This window comes from Physeter macrocephalus, chromosome 21 (assembly GCF_002837175.3).
Source record: "Physeter macrocephalus isolate SW-GA chromosome 21, ASM283717v5, whole genome shotgun sequence".
In the NCBI taxonomy this organism is placed as follows: Eukaryota; Metazoa; Chordata; class Mammalia; order Artiodactyla; family Physeteridae; genus Physeter; species Physeter macrocephalus.
The window spans coordinates 24,039,004-24,059,634 of NC_041234.1; the positions used below are offsets into that span (position 1 = coordinate 24,039,004).

At 36.7% G+C, this 20,631-nt stretch overlaps 1 protein-coding gene across 4 annotated transcripts in view; it reads left to right on the forward strand.

The window, feature by feature from the left end:
• Positions 1-20,631, forward strand: part of USP9X (ubiquitin specific peptidase 9 X-linked) — a 123,857-nt gene that overhangs the window by 59,977 nt on the left and 43,249 nt on the right. For all 4 annotated transcript variants that reach the window (XM_024116453.3, XM_055081857.1, XM_024116451.3 and 1 more), the window contains 7 exons: positions 4,614-4,701; positions 7,412-7,754; positions 9,683-9,778; positions 10,592-10,803; positions 12,768-13,008; positions 13,353-13,502; positions 14,311-14,431. In XM_024116453.3, coding sequence (XP_023972221.1) covers positions 4,614-4,701; positions 7,412-7,754; positions 9,683-9,778; positions 10,592-10,803; positions 12,768-13,008; positions 13,353-13,502; positions 14,311-14,431 — 1,251 coding nt within the window. The remainder of the gene's footprint in view (positions 1-4,613; positions 4,702-7,411; positions 7,755-9,682; positions 9,779-10,591; positions 10,804-12,767; positions 13,009-13,352; positions 13,503-14,310; positions 14,432-20,631) is intronic.

Genomic DNA, 20,631 nt, shown 5'->3' on the forward strand with positions numbered 1-20,631 from the left:
GCCCCTGTCTGGGAGAGGCCACAGCAGTGAGAGGCCCGCATACTGCAAAAAAAAAAGAAGAAGAAGAAGAAGAAAGATAGCAAATCAGTAACATTTCACCGTCAAAAGGTAGAATAGAGAAAACTAACCTGAAAACAAAAAGGAATTAATAAGCAGAAATAAGTGAAATAGAGGAGAAAATCAATGAAACTGGAAGTTGGGTCTTTGAAAATATCAGCAAAATTTACAAACCTTTAGTTAGGCTCAGTTGTGAAAGTCAAAAAGGAGAGGCCATCACCACTAACCTTAAAAATTTTAAAAACAAGAGAATGCCAGGTTACTGAAATTGACTCAAGAAGCAATTGAAAATTTGAATAGATGTATAACAAGTAAAAAGATTGAATTAGTAATCAAACTTCCCACAAAGAAAAGCCCAGATCCAGGTCATTAGTGAATTTCATTAGTGAATTAGTGAATTTACTGAATATTTAAAGAAGAATTAACACCAGTCCTTCACATATTCTTTCAAAAAGAGGAATACTTCCAGGCTCATAGTTTGAAGCTGTTATTATCCTGCTACCAAAATAATACAAAGACATCAAAAGAAAATTGCAGATCAGTATACCTTGTGATATAGTCAAAAGTTATCAAAAAAAAACAAGCAAACAGAATCCAGCAACATATAAAAAGGATTATGCACCAGGGCCAAATGGAATGTATCCCTGTAACACAATGTTGATTTGACACCCCAAGTCAGTTGTAATATACCATATTAATAGAATAAAGGGCCAAAATTATGAGATCATCTCAGTAGATGCAGAAAAAGCATTTGACAAACTCCAACACCTGTCATTATAAAAACATTCAACAAACCAGGAATAGAAGGAAATTTCCTCAGCCTGATAAAGGGCATCTCAAAAAACCTACAGCTAACATCATACTTAATGGTGAAAGACTGGCTGCTTTCCTCTTAGGATTAGGAATGAGACAAGGATGTCCACTCTAGTCCCTTTTATTTAACATTCTACTGGAGATGCTAGCGAGATCAACTAGACATGAAAAAGAAATAAAAAGCATCCAGATTGGAAAAGAAATTGTAAATTATGTCTAATAGATAACACCATTTCATATACAGAAAATTCTAAAGAATCTGCTAAAATCTCTTAAAACTAATAAATGAGTTCCCCTAGATTGCAGGAATTAAGATCAATATACAGGAACTTCCCTAGTGGCACAGTGCTTAAGAATCCGCCTGCCGGGCTTCCCTGGTGGCGCAGTGGTTGAGAGTCTGCCTGCCAATGCAGGGGACGCGGGTTCGTGCCCTGGTCCGGGAAGATCCCACATGCCGCAGAGCGGCTAGGCCCGTGAGCCATGGCCGCTGAGGCCTGCCAATTTAGGGGACACGGGTTTGAGCCCTGGTCTGGGAAGATCCCACATGCCACAGAGCAGCTAATCCCGTGCGCCACAACTACTGAAGCCTGTGTGCCTAGAGTCCATGATCTGCAACAAAGAGAAGCCACTGCAATGAGAAGTCCGTGCACCACAACGAAGAGTAGCCCCCGCTCACCACAACTAGAGAAAATCCGCGGGCAGCAACAAAGACCCAATGCAGCCAAAAATAAATAAATAAATAAATTTAAAAAAATAATAATAATGACAAGAGCCAGTTCATGTTAGCCTTAGCCATAAGCTAGCTAATCTCTTTATTTATTTAGAGCTGAATGTTTATGGGCAGAACCACCAACCATCTTGTTTATGTTTTATAAGCCCGGAAACTCCTCTGTGGCGAAGTGTAGGGCTCCTCTATTCCTATTTAGCATAGAGGGATCTTCTTACTTCTTGCCTTTTCTTGATTATTCTTTGGCTTTCATTGAATGTTTTCAAATCTCTTCCCTATGTTCAGGGTCCCAGCTCTTGATAAAGTGCTGCCACCTAAATAAAAGGGAGAGGATGCTAAAACTAGTGGGTAAAAGTTTGATAGACAAGGTATTTACATAGTCTCAAAGTATCTCCCCACAAATTAATTAAAAAGAAAAATAGCAACTTTACAGTGGAGAAACTTGGTGGAAACCGCATTGACCAGGTGATCAAAGTTGACATGAATACTGCCACAGAATGACATATGCTGTTCCTCCTGATAATGATTCTTTGAGGAGTATATAGGGTTACTTCTGTGGTACTCTGTTGCCAAAATGCCTAGCCTGAATCTAATCATGCGGAAACATCAGAGTAGCCCACATTAAGCAACATGCAATAAAATTGGCTCATAGTTTTATAAAAGGTCAAGAAATAGAATGTTGACTTCTCCAGATTAAAGAAGAATTAGCATGACAGCTAAAAGCAGTGTGTACTTAATCTCGGATTTGGGGTAAAGAAGGCCCAAATGGACATTACTGGTAAAATTGGAGATATTTTTTGGTTATCTTAATTGGGGGGGGCAGTTGGGCAAGGATGCTCCTGGAATTTAGTGGGTAGAGGCCTGGGATGCTGCTAGATATCCTACACTGCTGCATAGGGCAGTTCAACACAGCAAAGAATTATCCAGCTCCAAATGTCAATAATGTGCTGTTGAGAAGCCTTGGGTTAGATAATACAATCCCATTGTATCAGTGTTAATTTGATAATTGTGTGTGGTTATGTAAGAGAATGTCTTTGTTATTCAGAAATATTCATTGCAGTATTTAGGAATAAAGGGACATGTCGCCAAGTTACTCTCAAATGGTTTAGAAAAATTACACACACACATATACATATATGTGATGATTAGTTAAGCAAATGGGGCAAAATGTAAGCAACTGGTGATATGAGTAAAGGTGATAAGGGTTTCTTGTATTATTTTTTAAACTTACTTTTGAAATTATTAAAATTTCCCCTAAAAAAGAACCTGACAAAACTGTGTAAACTCGTTGTTAAGGAAAAAAGTCCATCGTTTATTCAGGTACTTTGACTGATGCTCTGAAAAAGAAAATTGCTACATAGTGGAATAGAATTCCATTCAGTTTCTTGAGAAAACCTCTTGAGAGGTAGTGCTTCAAGTCCTGAGCCCTGATGAAATTGACTTTTCTTGGGAGTAGACAATATGTGTTTAGGACTTGGGTAGATAGCAGTTATTATGTGGAAGTAGAAAGCAGGTAGTCATAATACATTGGGCTGCTTTTCTTCACCAAAGCATCAAAAGATGTTTCTAAACATTGTAAGTGGTCCATCTTTACAACATGTTAAGATTTTGTTCAGAGAAGAAACCTCACTGTATTTGAAGACATTTATTGGACTTCCCTGGCGGCGCAGTGGTTAAGAATCCGCCTGCCAATGCAGGGGGCACGGGTTCAAGCCCTGGTCCGGGAAGATCCCATATACCGCGGAGCAACTAAGCCCGTGTGCCACAACTACTGAGCCTGCGCTCTAGGGCCTGCATGCTGCAACTACTGAGCTGAGTGCTGCAACTACTGAAGCCTGCACGCCTAGAGCCCATGCCCCGCAACAAGAGAAGCCACCGCAGTGAGAAGCCCGCACACTGCAACGAAGACTAGCCCCCGCTTGCTGCAACTAGAGAAAGCCCGCGTGCAGCAACAAAGACCCAATGCAGCCAAAGATAAATAATTTTTTTTTTTTAAATGAAGACATTGATTACCATTACTGTGTCTAAAGGGTCTCACACAATCCGAATTCTTTGGCACTGGCATACACATACCAAAGATCCAGGGTATGAAAATACCAATAATTAATGCTAATTAAATTATACAATTTCTTTTTTAAAAATTACATAATTTCTTATTCCTGCATAACTTGCCTCAACTTTCTGGAAGAAATGTCACTGATTCCCAAGTAGTTGAAAGCACTTGTTCAGAACATTTGCTTCAGCTTTCTTCTGCTCTAAGCCACAAATTAACTTGACCATCTCCAGATCATGTATGGCTTTTTCCAATAAAATGAAAACAAAAATACACTGTCCAACGTGTTTTTAGGACCGGAGGTGCTTTTAAAGATTTTTTTTGCTCTGGTCTTTCATTGCAAACTCTGAGACTTTTTTCTTCCATTGTAGGGTATACTCTAATGAAAGTAAAATCAAAGGGTTTACTAGCTTTGTTTTATTAAAATTTTTTTAAGGAATTTCCAAATTAAGCTAGGCCTAGTGACCAGTATGTACCCATCATCGTGCCGTGATAGAAGGGTAGGTTTTCTTAAATTTATCTGAGAATGTTCAAGGCTTTCATAACATGTTGGTGGTGACTATGGTATGATAACTTCATTATGTAGAGTAGCATCTTGTGTTAACTCTTAACTTCCTAGATAGAGGTTGGTAATATAATTTTTTATAACAGACCACTCAGGTCAGTCTTAGGCTGTAATCAGAAATTACTTCATTATGTATGAAGATTGGGCAAAAGGGTTGTATGAAGAATTATTTTTGACAGCACATTTAACAGACTATTTTCTTTTGGTTATGTGAAAGGAAAGCTTATTTTGGTTGGGAAAAAGGAGATGGGTAGAAACTACCAGTAATTAGTAAATTTCATGTTGCCTTTTAGTGATAAAGGATTAACGACTTTTTAACTGACTTATCTTCCTTTGATTAAAGTCAGCAATGATATGGATAACCATGTGTATAATGCAAGATTTTTCTTAATTTGCAGACCATGAAGACTATGACCCACAAACTGTGAGGCTGGGAAGTAGATATAGTCATGTTCAAGAAGTCCAAGAACGGCTTAACTTCCTTAGGTTTGTTTTAAACAATTAGTGTTGCTCTTTTTAAGACAAATAAAGAATACCAAGTTGATATGCTGTATGACTAGGTATTTGTTAGGTGGCTCTTGCCACATTTTATTTCCCCATGTGGAAATCATTACATGAAAGTCACAGGACGTTTCCCTATGTGTTCATTATTAAATATTTTAAAATTATTGGCTGAGTTTTAACTTTTCTTCTTTGACTGCAAAGAAGTATTTGAAGAGAACACATTTAAACCTTTTGTATAGATTTGTTTATTTTTAAAGAAGAGATTTCCATATTTTGACAGAACCAGCTAGAGAACCATATTGACCTTAATGATATCATAGACACTAAGGAAATGGGGAGAAAAGGCTGTTGGACCAGCACCCCAAAAGAGTGATTGAGTTCTTTGGTGCCTCATTTATCCTAACAGTGGCTGACAAAGGCAGTCTGGAGTCATGTGTTAATAACATTCTGTTGGGGATGAAGAAAAGAGGTTTATTCCCTTAAGCCAAAGTTAAATGTAGTCCAAGGCTTGATTTACTCATTGATGTTTAGCTTTTAATGATTATACACTTGTAGATTTGAAATTGTTAAAATTTTTCATGATGAGAGGTTTCTTGTGAATTCAGAAACCACATCATACAGCAGAAGAGCTTATTCAGATCATAAGCATGCTGAAGGAAATGCCCAGATTATCAGTGCCTCAGAAAATCTATTGCATTTATTATTTTGATACACTGGGGAATTTTCTCCTGGGCTACATTAATTATAGGCTTACGTTTATTGAATTATGTGCTTACTTGGAAACATTGACATAAGTAGTTACCTTAAGATTTTAACTTGAGGGAAAACTCTAGACACCATATTTTAAGAAATTTGGCATTGTTTAAAGTGAAGTGGTTTTGTGTGTGTTTTGTTTTTCAACCATCTGGATGGAAGGAACTTCCTTCCCAGATTGAGAATCATTGCCATAATGAGCCATTGTTATTGATTGGTGTGTGTTGTATCTTTTAGATTGCCTAGAACAGAAGAGTGGTTATCAGCTCTTTTGCTAAATTAATGTTTGGGATCAGAGGACTTGTTTTTAGTCCTTGCTCTATTAGTACCTATCTATATGACCTACAGCAATTCTCTCAAGGGACGCGAACCGAACTTTACTCACTATGTATTTGACTTGTGTTAAATGCTTTACATTTAATCCTCATAGCAGTGCAGGGAGGCAGGTATTATCCCAGTTTGATTAATAAGAAAACTGAGATTTCGCATGGCTTAAACTATCTTGTTTGAAATCACACAGCCAGTATATCATAGTGCTGCTCTACTCAACTAGGTGTATCTGACTTAAGTGTATGCTCTTTCTATTAGACCAGTGATTTTTCAAACCTACCTTGGAGCCTTAGGGCTTCTGAGGAGCTTCCTCCAAGATTTCTGGACAAGCAGTAGAGGTTTTATCCCCATTTCTCACTTCTTTCCTCCTCTTCCCAGCAATTGAAACAGCTCTGCTTTTATTTTTATACATTGGCCTTCCAAATGGAATTTTTGCTTGAAGAAAGTTTTCTGCTGCTGTTTTTAAAAACTAAACCAAAACAAAACACAACTCAAAACTGAAAACAACTGTATTTTATCATATTGGACCTCAGTTTCCTATCTGTAAATTAGAGGTGACAGGGTTAGGTGGGACAGATGCTAGAATCCCTCTTTAAGCTCAGCAATACTATGAAAATATCAGGCACTAGAATTGATAACTCAAAATGCTTTGAAATGAAGAGGGAACCTTAAATACATTCACCTTACTGTGTAATTGGGAATGGAGCCACCATTACATTAGCTAAAGATTGTGTGAAGTTCTTCAGAATAAAATGAGATGTTCATTCTCTTGTCATTCAGAGATATGGCAGACAGGGTGGGTGGATGAATGCTAAAAGAAAAAGAAAGCTAACTGAAGAAACTAGTTGAAACAGAATTCACTTGAACTAAACCTATAGTCCCAAAACTAAAAAGACCCTCGAGAATGCCACTGAATAATTAATAAGCATCCTGTTGAGTTTTGACATTAAAAAGTTTAAAATATGTCAGTTATTCTGTTCATTGTGGCTAAGTACTGAGTGATGAATATTAGATCATCATCAAATATTAAAATTTAAGCAGTTTTAACTCTTCAGCGTTGATGAGTTGGTTATCTATAAAGTCACATAATAGAATACCTCTTTCTCCAATGATACCATGTAAGCACAATGCTAAATCTCAGGTAACCTATTAAGCATACTTTCAAAATGGCTGGTTTCAAAGGTGAAACTGTTTAAGTTCAGGGAACAAATCTTTTTTTCTCCCAATGTGTATCCTTTTATTTTATTTTTATTAAAGTATAGTTGAGGGGCTTCCCTGGTGGCGCAGTTGTTGAGAGTCCGCCTGCTGATGCAGGGGACACGGGTTCGTGCCCCGGTCTGGGAGGATCCCACATGCTGCGGAGCGGCTGGGCCGGTGAGCCATGGCCGCTGGGCCTGCGCGTCTGGAGCCTGTGCTCCGCAATGGGAGAGGCCACAGCAGTGAGAGGCCCGCGTACCGCAAAAAAAAATAAATAAATAAAGTATAGTTGATTTACAGTGTTTCATGTGTAATTGTGATAAATGGATTATTTCCCATATATAGAGACAGATTGCCTGTCAGGATAAAAAAATTATGTAGATCCTACTGCTAATTTTTTATGTTTTTCAAGATTTTTATTGAAGGATGGCCAACTGTGGCTCTGCGCTCCTCAGGCAAAACAAATATGGAAATGCTTAGCAGAGAACGCAGTTTACCTTTGTGATCGTGAAGCCTGTTTTAAGTGGTATTCCAAGTTGATGGGCGATGAACCAGACTTGGATCCTGATATTAATAAGGACTTCTTTGAAAGCAATGTACTTCAGCTTGATCCTTCTCTACTGACTGAAAATGGAATGAAATGTTTTGAGCGATTCTTCAAAGCTGTGAATTGTCGAGAAGGAAAACTAGTAGCAAAAAGGAGAGCATATATGATGGATGATTTGGAGTTAATAGGATTAGACTACCTTTGGAGGGTAAGTGAAAAGTAGGAACTTTGTAAGCAGTGTATCTGATGTAGTTTTTCAAATAGGTAAGAAATCACATTTGTACAAATGAATTATATGTATGTATGCTGCTCTGATGCTTGTCGCAGGAGGTAGTGATAGTTCATCTTTATCTTACTTTTCTCCCTCCCTCCACCTCCCCCTCCTTCTGCCACTGATGTTCCTTTTGTCTTGGCTTAGAATCTGTCTGTCCCAGATGTGTTTAGAAGTAAATGCACTAACCATACAGATCTTTCATGCCCCTCCATGAAAGTTATTTTCTTCCCTTTTTGAATTTAATGTAGACCTCTGTTTCTTCTTCAGCATTAATTTTAGCTTATCCATTTAATGCTAAAATAGAGCACAGAAAAAAAGACTTTATTTAGAAAGGATTATGAATGTATACTTTATCAGCACTATTTAACTTGTGATATTTTTATATACCTGAGTAAAATATTATCTACTTAAGGCTAATTTTTCCACCTTTATAGTATTTATATATATATATATATATATATATATATATATATTTTTTTTTTTTTTTTTTTTTGGTTTTTTTTAGTTAAAATATAATTGACATACAACACTACATTAGTTTCAGGTATACAGCATAATGATTTGATGTGTACATATTGCAAAATGATCACAATAAGTCTAGTTAACATCTATCACTAGACAGTTACATTTTTTTTTCTTGTGATGAGAACTTTTAAGATTTACTCGAGAATTCCCTGGTGGTCCAGTGGTTAGGACTCGGTGCTTTCACTGCTGTGGCCCGGGTTCAGTCCCTGGTTGGGGAACTAAGATCCCGAAAGCTGTGTGGCTTGGCCAAAAAAAAATTTGCTCTCTTACCATTCACTCTTTCAAATATGCAGTACAGTATTATTACCTATAGTCACTGTGCTCTGCATTACATCCCCAGGACTTACTTATTTTATAACTGGAAGTTTGTACCTTTTGAACCCGTTCACCATTTGGCAACCATTAATCTGTTCTCTGTATCTATGAGTTCAATTTTTTGTTTGTGTTTTTTTATTTTTTTAGATTGCACATATAAGTGAGATCACACAGTATTTGTCTCTGTGTCTGACTTATTAGCACTTAGCATAATGCCCTCAAGGTCCATCCATGTTGTTCTAATATAGTATTAATACATTATTCCTATCTTTAAAAATCTTATCTGTTCACAGCAGTTTATATTGTTTTCTGGATATGAAATATTTTTCTGCAGACAGACCAAGTTGTTTACTTTGGTATTTGAGTATTCAGACTTTAAGTACGTGGTTTTCAACATTTTTAAACAGCAGAGACCCTTTTTAAAAGTCAAAATACTCCAAAATGTAAAACTAGTTGAAGTGAGAAAAGAAAGCATGATTTTTTCTTGTGGCCCAGTCTCCCTATGCTTCACTCTCTTCCCCCTCCCAAGCCTATTATAGGGTTCATCCCTAAAACTCGTCATCACTCCTAGAGTTCTATACATAGTCTGAAAACCACTGATATGATTAGATGAGTGATGAAGATCTGTACAAATGGGGTAGGGGTGGGTAGCCTTTTATGGTAAGCTGTATTTCATATAATCTTTGTTTCCTTTAACTAATTTGAATTCCTTCCTTAATATCTCACTGCTTGGTTACCAGGGTGTTGAATTGCAGGGTTAAATAATACTAATGACAGCATATTTTTTTCTTAGTAAAATGTGTCTTTCTTTCTTAACTTGATTTATTCAAAGACTTGAGTTTTGCGTTTGTTATATTTTTGGTCTGTTTTCTCACTTTAATTTTACTTGATTAGCAGAGTCGATGTTCCCTTTTAAATTATTGAATGCTGTATTAAAAATAACTGAAGGTATGGTTTGAATGGAAATGCCCAACTAAAATATTTCTTGAAAGGTATTTACACTTGAATCTTTTTGAACCTAGGTGGTGATTCAGAGTAATGATGATATTGCCAGCAGAGCTATAGATCTCCTTAAAGAGATATACACGAACCTTGGTCCAAGGCTACAGGTCAATCAGGTGAGGATTGACATGTATTAAAACTTACACAAATTTGAATTCTGATTGAAGAACTCTTGCTAATAAGAATTTTTTTCTTTACTTCAAGATTAACTAGAAATTGTTTTTGTTTCAATTCGTGTTATAAAAACATACCTAAAATATTTAGTCCACATTTCTCTCCTACAAAATGCTGTCTAAATGAGTCTCATCTTGATATAATTATCTTGAAGTGATTATTTTGAGTATAGTTATGGTAGGAGATTTCGGCCGAATTTCTTTCCATTTTGACACCTAATCCTGAAGTTCATTTTTTGTGTATCTAGTTTATACTTAACTTAAATAACATTAGCTTCCTTTGACAAAACATAGTGTGTGTTTGTTATTGTTGTTTTTATTGAGGTATAGTAGATTTTACAATGTTGTGTTAATTTCTGCTGCACAGCTAAGTGATTCAGTTATATATACATTCTTTGTTTATATTCTTTTCCATTATGGTTTATCAAAGGACATTGAATATAGTTACCGGTGCTATACAGTAGGACCTTGTTTTTATCTGTTCTGTATATAATAGGTTGCATGTGCTAATCCCAAACTCCCAATCCATCCCTCCCCCACCCTCTCTCCCCCTTGGCAGCCACAAGTCTGTTCTCAAACATATTTTATTATCAATGATCAATATAGATTCTCTCATTAAATAGGATCATGGTTAAATGAGATCTACCTTTAAATTGTTGCCATTTTTAATTAGGTTAATGTTTTATTAATATATATACGAAACACTTTATATATATATAAAACTTGAACTGTCTTTATTTGGCCCATTATTTGTAGGTGGTAATCCATGAAGACTTCATTCAGTCTTGCTTTGATCGTTTGAAAGCCTCCTATGACACACTGTGTGTTTTGGATGGTGACAAAGACAGTATTAATTGTGCAAGACAGGAAGCTGTTCGAATGGTTCGAGTATTAACTGTGTTACGGGAGTATATAAATGAATGTGACAGTGATTATCATGAGGAAAGAACAATTCTACCTATGTCAAGGTTTGTGAATAACTGATCTACTAGTGCTACTTCTTAATTATTTGACATTTTCCTAGCCATTTGATTTTAAAAAGTGATGACGTACCAGAAGGAGAGAGGAAATTTTTCATTTTTTGAAAACGTTAGTGTCTTGATTAAAAACAGTATTTGTATTTTACAGAATTTTTTTTTTTAATAGTAGACCTTTTTTGTTTTGTTTTCAGGATCTGTTTTTTGCTTGTTTTTGTTTAGGGCATTCTCAATTAAATCTAGTTTCTTCTTTTTTTTTAAATTTATTTAGCTGCGTTGGGTCTTCATTGCTGTGCGTGGGCTTTCTCTAGTTGCGGCGAGCGGGGGCTGCTCTTCGTTGCGGTGTGTGGGCTTCTCATTGCAGTGGCTTCTCTTGTTGTGGAGCATGGGCTCTAGGCACGCGGGCTTCAAGAGTTGTGGCACACGGGCTCAGTAGTTGTGGCTCACGGGCTCTAGAGCACAGGCTCAGTAGTTGTGGCGCACGGGCTTAGTTGCTCCGCGGCATGTGGGATCTTCCCAGACCAGGGCTCGAACCCGTGTCCCCTGCAGTGGCAAGCGGATTCTTAACCACTGCGCCACCAGGGAAGGCCTCTAGTTTCTTCTTTTTATTCTGGTTGGTCTTATTTTGTTTGTTTGGGGGTTTTTTTGCCTTTGACTTTGTTGCCCGCTAAGTGTTGCGAGGGGTATTTTGCCGTTGAAGTGCTTTGATGACATTCATTTCCACTGTTAAAAATAATAGCATAGTCTGGTTGCAGAGTAATTGGAGAGAACTCTTAAAAGCTGCTTTGACGGATAGCCATTATAGCAAGAAATATTTTTAAATGGTCTACTAACATTTCTCTCTTTTTTTTCTTCCAGTTTTATTGAGATATAATTGACATACAGCCTTTATAAGTTTATAATAATTTGTCTTGGTACATCATGAAATGATTACCACAATAAGTTTAGTGAACATCCATCATCTCATATAAATACAAAAGAAAGAAAAAGGAAAAGATACTCTTCCCTTGTGACAAGAACTCAGGATTTATTCTCTTACCAGCTTTCATATATAATATAGAGCAGTGTTAATTATATTAATCATGTTGAGCATTACATCTCTAGTACTCAGTTATCTTATAACTGGAAGTTTGTACATTTTTAACCACCTTCGTCCAATTCTCCCTCCCCGTCCCACCCCCCAGCCCGGTAATCACAAATCTGATCTCTTTTTCTGTGAGTTTGATTTTGAAGTATAATTGACCTACAACTCTATGTTAGTTCCTGGTACACAACATAGTGCCTGAATATTTCCTTACATTACAAAATGATCACCATGATTAGTTACCACCTGTCATCCCATGACTCATTTATTTTGTAACTGGAAGTTTGTACCTCTTAAAATTTCCCTTACCTAATTCACTCATCTTCGGGTCTATTAACGTTTCTCTTAAGATTTCACCATTTAGTATACTCAAATAATATGTATAATTTAGAGATATTTATAGAATGTGAGCCATTAGTATTTGAGTTCTCTTTTTAACCATGAAATTATTAAAATTGCTCCTTGAATATGTTTTTTATTTTTTTGTATCTTACCTGCAGGAAGATAATATGCCAACATAAATATCATTTTGGGGATGACTTTTGATATTAGTTGGGCTTTTATAGCATTAAAAATAAATGAAATGTTACTCATGTCTCTGTTTTAATGTCTTTTAACTAGATACCTGTAAACTATAGGTCCAAGAGTAACAACAGTGAAATATGATTGTTGTGTTTCGAAGATTACTATAATATTTGTAGTTAAAAGGAGCAGTAAATATTTTTAAGATCCTAAAAATAATGTGTCTTTAACTCACTTTCTCTTGTTTAGTAAGAAAATATTCAATTTTAAATTGCTAGCTTTATTTTCTTTGCAAGAAGATTTGAAAATCTGCTGAATATGATCATGTTTTCCCTTTTTTTCCCCCCAGAGCTTTCCGTGGTAAACACCTTTCTTTTATAGTTCGATTTCCAAACCAGGGCAGACAGGTTGATGACTTGGACGTATGGTCTCATACAAATGATACAATCGGTTCAGTACGACGATGTATTCTCAATCGTATCAAAGCCAATGTAGCTCATACAAAAATTGAGCTCTTTGTAGGCGGTGAACTGATAGATCCTGCAGATGATAGAAAGTTGATTGGACAGTTAAACTTAAAGGATAAATCGGTAAGTATCTGTAATTACCAAACTTTTCAAGAAAATCAAACCGGGGACTCTTTCATTTTTGTAGTCAACATTTCACTCGATGAATATTAATGGAGCATCTGTTATGTGTGAGGCTCTGTATTTTCTGTATTAGGTGTTTGAATTATAACACTAAATAAGACAGGCATTAAGTACCTATAATATAGTAGAGGAAAAGATTTCTAAAAACTAAGTGGTTATGTTAGACAACAGTTAAATTATATTTCTAAAAATATAATGTGTAGTTTTTTTTGTAGGTATGTCACTAACTTCTGTTTTGTGTATTTTTCCTTGTCCTTGGTACTAACATAGTATATCATTTTCAGCTAATTACAGCCAAACTTACACAAATAAGTTCCAATATGCCTTCAAGCCCTGATAGTTCTTCTGATTCCTCAACTGGATCTCCTGGAAACCATGGTAATCATTACAGTGATGGTCCCAATCCAGAAGTGGAAAGCTGCTTGCCCGGGGTGGTGAGTAGATAGTTTTGAGCTATTGTATGCAAGGCATTTTGCTAGGTTATTTAAGAATAAAGTATACAGAATAGTTCCTTTTTCTTGAACTTACAATTTAATGTGGCAAAATATCAAATAGCTGTACATTTAACCATCACCTTCAGAATAGATCCCTTTGAAAGGTGATTGTAACTTGGTTGAAATTTAAAACCACATTTTGTATAGATATAGTGTTGTTATATTTACATAAAACTAGCCCATTATACAACTTAATTATAACTGTTGAGTTTATTGAGCAAAATAACCACTGTATTTTGTATTTGTACCACAAAAATGAATTCTTCAGAACTGTCTCTGTAGGAAAATATCTGCAATCTTTCTTAGATTGTCAGTAACATACCTTGCTTCTAAAGAAAGTGATTCCTTCCTCTGTTACCTCCCCACAAAAATTTTAATGGCTACAATAATACCAGCCACTCCAGTGTCAGAAGGATTGCCTCTCTACCACAGTTGGATTAGGAATTTAACTGTTAGTGAGCATGGCAGCCGTTTGTTTATACAGAGTCTGACTTGTATGTACAAGGGGAATAGTTTAACAAAACAGTGAAAAAGCTGTCACACACAAAGTACAGGAGGTGGCTTGGATAATGTATTCAGTCTACATTATGAAGGATTTCCAAAAGTGAGATGATGGGGTAGGCAGACCATTTCAGGATAGAAATGACATAAGCAAAACTGTGGAGATTAACCAACACATTTATTTGGGGACTCTTCTTTTGGGGAGGTGTAATTTACAGGTAAATATTTTGTGTATTTTGTATTCTAGATAATGTCACTGCATCCCAGATACATCTCTTTCCTTTGGCAAGTTGCAGACTTGGGTAGCAGCCTAAATATGCCACCTCTTAGAGATGGAGCAAGAGTACTTATGAAACTTATGCCACCAGGTAAGAAATTTCTTTTTAAATGATAATAATGTTGATAAAGTACATGTTGGACAGTAAAGGGGTATGTTAGCAAATTCTCTTCCTAGATGTAAAATAACAGGAGTTGGCAAACTATAGCTCACTGGCCAAATCCAGCCCAGTGTCTGTTTTTGGTACAGCCCAAGAGTTAAGGATGGTTTTTACATTTTCTAATTGCTGAAGAAAAAATCAAAAGAATAATATTTTGTGACTTAATGAAAATTATATGAAATTTAAATTTTGGTGTCCATAAACGAAGTTTTATTGGTGTACAAGCCATGCTCATTCATGTACATGCTGTCTTAGCTGCTTTTGTCTTAGCACAGCAGCAGTTGTGACAGAGACCATATGGCCTGCAAAGCCTTAAATATTTACTATCTGACCCTTTACAGAAAAAATTTTCTGGCCCCTGGACTGTGTTTTGGGTCATGTGTCATCTATAGCATTGTTCCTTTTTTATTCCTGGGAAACAACCACTTTCAATTGGTAGCTCTTATTCTTATCTATGTCTATACTATCTGTAAATAATACCCTCATACAGCTGTTTGTCAGTTTTAGATACCTACTGATTTTCTGTTGTGTAAATGAAAACTTAACTCTTACTTCCACATTCTTCCAATTTTTTCTTTTTTCTTTCCACATATTCTCTAGTAACCTCTCAAAATAATTTTCCATTATTATGTGTATTATATAATCTGTCGGCTCCACTGTTGTCCTGGAACTTTTCTTCTGCCTCCTCTCATCTGGTGGTTGTTTGCTACACAGCTACCATTTAGGGACTTCTTTCTTCAGCTTTACCATGGTGTATCCCTGTCCACTGGCTCCTATGTCTTGAGCCTTTCTTGAGGGGCTCTGTCATTTTGCTGAAGCACACCCTCCTGCACTTATTTCAGAAAGGATACGTGGGAGGTGGTTTTGTTATTTGTTTCTGAAACATTGCTAATCTGAATGCTTAACCTTCACATTTGATTAGTAGTTTGGGTATTGAATTCTAGCTTGAAAATTTACTCAACTGTCTAGCTGGTAATGTTGCTTGTGTGAAGACCAAAGCTCTCCTGAGTTCTATGCCTTTGCTTTTTTTTTTTTTTTTTTTTTTTTCAAATAGTTACGTATGTTTTTTTTTTTTTAAACGTCTTTATTGGAGTATAATTGCTCTACAATGGTGTGTTAGTTTCTGCTTTATAACAAAGTGAATTGGCTATACATATATCCACATATCTCCTCCGTCTTGCATCTCCCTCCCATCCCCCCTATTCCACCCCTCTAGGTGGTCAAAAAGCACCAAGCTGATCTCCTTGTGCTACACGGCTGCTTCTCACTAGCTCTCTGTTTTACATTTGGTAGTGTATATATGTCCATGCCACTCTCTCACTTTGTCCCAGCTTACCCTTCCCCCTCCCCGTGTCCTCAAGTCCATTCTCTACGTCTGCGTCTTTATTCCTGTCCTGCCCGTAGGTTCTTCAGAACCATTTTTTTAGATTCCATATATATGTGTTAGCATACGGTATTTGTTTTTCTCTTTCTGACTGACTTCACTCTGTATGACAGTCTCTAGGTCCATCCACCTTGCTACAAATAACTCAATTTTGTTTCTTTTTATGGCTGAGTAAGATTCCATTGTATATTTGTGCCACATCTTCTTTATCCGTTCATCTGTCAGTGGACACTTAGGTTACTTCCATGTCCTGGTTATCGTAAATAGAGCTGCAATGAACATTGTGGTACATGACTCTCTTTGAATTATGGTTTTCTCAGGGTATATGCCCAGTAGTGGGATTACTGAATGGTATGGTAGTTCTATTTTTAGTTTTTTCTTTGTTGTTGTTGTTTGTGGTATGCGGACCTCTCACTGTTGTGGCCTCTCCCGTTGTGGAGTACAGGCTCCGGACGCGCAGGCTCAGCAGCCATGGCTCACGGGCGTAGCCGCTCCGCTCCCCGGACCGGGGCACGAATCCGTGTCCCCTGCATCTGCAGGCGGACTCGCAACCACTGCGCCACCAGGGAAGCCCTATTTTTAGTTTTTTAAGGAACCTCCATACTGCTCTCCATAGTGGCTATATCAGTTTACATTCCCACCAACAGTGCAAGATATTCCTTTGCTTTTGATCTTTGTTTCTGGAAGTTTTGGTTTTATCATTGAGTTTAGAACTTTCCTGATGAAATGCCTTGCTTGGTATAGGTCTGCTTTGTGATGGGTTTTCAGTGGGCTTGGAGATTCCTAATTTGTGAGAGATTTCTGTTCTTTCTTTGCTAATTTACTTCTCCGTGTTTTGCTTTTTGTAGATCTTTGAAATGTCTTTGACTGTGGTGTTGAATCTACTAAATCTGATTTTCTTACCTTTCCTTTCTCCTCTCATTAATTTTATTCCAGCTTTGGGTGGTATCCTTAACTTTTTCCAGCTCTTCTGTTGACTTTTTGCCCCCAGATATTCTAGTGTTAAATTTTCAAGACCTTCCTCCAAGTGATCCTTTCCATAGGATTTTTTCCTGAGCACATTTCAGTGTTTCTGCTCTAATATATGTGTTTTCCTCTAAAACCTAACGTTCTACAAAGTTATGCACTAAAAATAACAGAGCTTGTGGAGAGAATTCAATCCGATCATTCAATCCTATACAACTTAAAAAAATTTTTTTAATGTTTTTTGGAAACATTTACAACCTTACAGAAAAGTTTGAAGTACAATTCAAGGACTTCAAGAACCATTTGAGAGTAATTTGCTGCTGGTCTGATGTCCCATCATCCTTAAATACTTTATTGTGTATTTCCAACAAGCAAGGATATTGGCATTCTACTATAAAGTAGAGCTTTGCCTTCTCCCCTATTAATTATGTGTTATCACTGTTTACTCATGGATTCTTATTTTATCCATTGGGTTATAGCCATTATAGTCATTATTTATTTTGGTGCTCAGTTGTCCCAGGTATGGTCAGTGGATATGTACCCAACTGTCTTTTTTATATGAACCCAGTGCTTTTTTTTAATATAGCTTCATCATCCTTTGAGTACTTCTTACTTTCTGGCATAAGATATTTAAAGTTCATCTAGTACTTTGTCTATTCCAGCCCTAGAATCAGACATTTCTCCTTTTAGTGAGGGAAGATATTTAGAAACCAGAATGTGAGGGCTAAATTGTGCTCATTACTACTGGGGTGTTCTTGTGGTCTGGGCATTTTCATTGGACTTAGGAAGTAATACACACTTAAACACACACACACGTATGTAAACACATTTATATCAAAAAAACAAACATGGGTTCATACTGGTGCTAATCCAGCTTTTTAGTCTTTTGCATTCCATATTTGTACCTATTCTCTACATTAGTGAGATATCTGCTTCCCAGCTTCATCAGTCTATTGGGGAGGGAGGTAGAGTAGACATTTGCCTCTTAGGCAGATTTCACGCACTCTGTTTTTAAGTCTTTGATTCATCTGTACCTTCTCAATTATGTTTTGTTTTCATATCCTTAACTTTTCTAGGACGTGGTGGAGTGCTGATTTATAGGTACCCCCCTCCCTCTTTCTCTTACCCCCCAAGAAGCACTTCTTGGGTTCAGCTAAGCCAGCTATCTTCCATCCCCTCTACACCTTCAGTAATTTGCTGACATCTCTAATGTTCCTTCAGCTTTTAACTTTTTTATCCTTCTGAGTTTATGTATTTTATATTAATTTATTCTCATTTTAGTGGGATTTATGGATGCGTTGCTGACAAATGCAGTTCAATAATTGGCCCAGATGATTTTTAAAACTGTTGTGTTTACATTATCTCCTTTTTCTAAAGTAGACACCTGTGCTGACCTTTCCCATCAGATCTCACTTTCTGAGTCATATGGTACAGAATCGATTCAGATGTTAATTAGATTCTTAAATAAGGCTTTTTTTTTTTCCTAATTGAGTTTTTATTTGCTCTGTTAAGAAGGCTTTTCTTAATGATTTAATTTAATTTGATCCTTATCTGTTGTGTAGTTTAGAATTTGTATTGTTTTACTTACTAGTATCTAAGTAACAGCTGTTGTTGCTTTATGTACAGATTCAACATTTGAAAAGGAAAACTCATCTCATAATCCCTGACCTTGTGATTTGAGCATAGTGCCACTAGATGGCGAGAGGGAGCTCTTGCCGAGCAGCTCAAAGCAGGAAACTTACGAGGGTGCTTTTATCTTATTTTATATAATCGAAGTATAGTACCTAAATTTGAAATAGCCAGCTTCGAAAATGCCAGTAATGATTGTATGACAGTAGACAAATCATAGGCTTTGGACTCAGATGGACTTGAGTTCAAGGCCTGCTTCTTCAAGTTGCTACTCGGTGGCCTTAAACATGAGTTTTCTTAGTTTCTCAGAGCTTCCTTATCTGTAAAACTGAGCTAATAATAACTATTTCATAGAATTGCATGGATTAAATGGGGTCATGTATGGAAAACCCCTAGCCTAGTGACGGGTATTTAATCACTATTCAACAAGTGTTAACCTACTCTTTGTCACTGTGGTTGTTACACACATGGGCGTGTGCGCACACACATTCTTCTTTGAGATGGGAAGCAGGAGCTCTAAGAAAAGGAAGTAGTTATAAATTCTGTTTCTGACATTTGGGTGATCATTTAGTGTTTGTGCACACATGCATGTATTTTAAAAGGAGGAAAAAACAGGATGGAATTAGAAGCTTTTTTATTAGTCATTGACTTTACTTTTGTTTATTCTAAATCTTTGCCTAAAGTCCGGTGCCTCCATTATGATGTGCTGTTAAACTTAGAACTTCTACAGTAGTCTCTGTAGGTAATTTAAACTCTTGTAATTTAAACTCCTCAGGAGTTCCTGTGACCTTTATACACATCAGGAAAACAGGTTCTTGCTTGATACAGAGACTTTAAAATGTATATTGCTTTACTAAGCAGAATGAGTTGCTTTTCCTCTTCAGAGCTTCCTTTTTCCCAGGAGTTTGGTCTAACTAATATCTTAAAATATGGCAAAATCTGTTATGAGCACTTCACACTTGTTAACTCATTTAAACCTCACAACATTCCTAGGGAGGGAATTACTATTTTTATTTCTATTTTAAAGATGGGGAAACTGAGGCACCAAGCGATTGTTCCTTTTGACCAGAGACACACAGCTTAAAGGCAGGTCTAAGATAATGCATGTAGTTGGGCTCCAAAGTTTGTACTGTTAACCTGTGTGTTACTGCTCAACGTTTTCTAGACTTTTTTATACTATGTTGCTATAATCATATAATTGATTAGGCTTATTAGGTATCTCTTCAAAAGACTAGAAAGAAATAAACTAAAATCCAGGATTATGGGCAGTTTAAATTTGTTGTCTCTATTTTCCATATTTTGTTAAATGAGCATGTGCATAATCAGGGACCTAAGATTATTTAGGTTCATGAATGCTGAAGCTGGAATGGCCACTAGTGATCATTTGGTTCAGATCCCTCAAATGAATAAACTATAATCCAACAACATTAAATGATTTGCTTAAAATTCAGTGCTTCCTTTTCTTAGAGCTCTTGTTTCTTTTCTCCTATTCCCTTTGCCCTCCCTCCTTCACTCAGAATATTTTTTAACTAAGCAAGATATTTTCAGGTATAGCATATGAATTGGTTTCTTTTTAGAGAGTAACTTGGATCTTTATTGTTTAAAAAAAAATTGAGAAAACCTAAATACCCAGTGTTAGAGATTAAACTAGTGTACTGGCAAAAGGACATGTCATTTTAATCATTAATATAAAATGATATAGGGGATGGATATTTAATGACAGGAGAAGATATTCACAAATGTTTTATTATTAAAACTGAATATTTCATTTAGTTATATGTCACTCTCCCTTCAGAATAGGGAAAGCCAACAATTTTAACACAAATTGAAGTTTTGATATTTCCAGGCCTGTAAAAATTAGCTTACCCTAAGGAAATTATAGTAATTTTCACTTATCTTTATTCTTCAAGGAAAGCTTTTACTTAAAAAGAAAATCTTGGGGGCTTCCCTGGTGGTGCAGTGGTTGCGCGTCCGCCTGCCGATGCAGGGGAACCGGGTTCGCGCCCCGGTCTGGGAGGATCCCACATGCCGCGGAGCGGCTGGGCCCGTGAGCCGTGGCCGCTGGGCCTGCGCGTCCGGAGCCTGTGCTCCGCAACGGGAGAGGCCGCAGCAGAGGGAGGCCCGCATACCACAAAAAAAAAAAAAAAAAAAA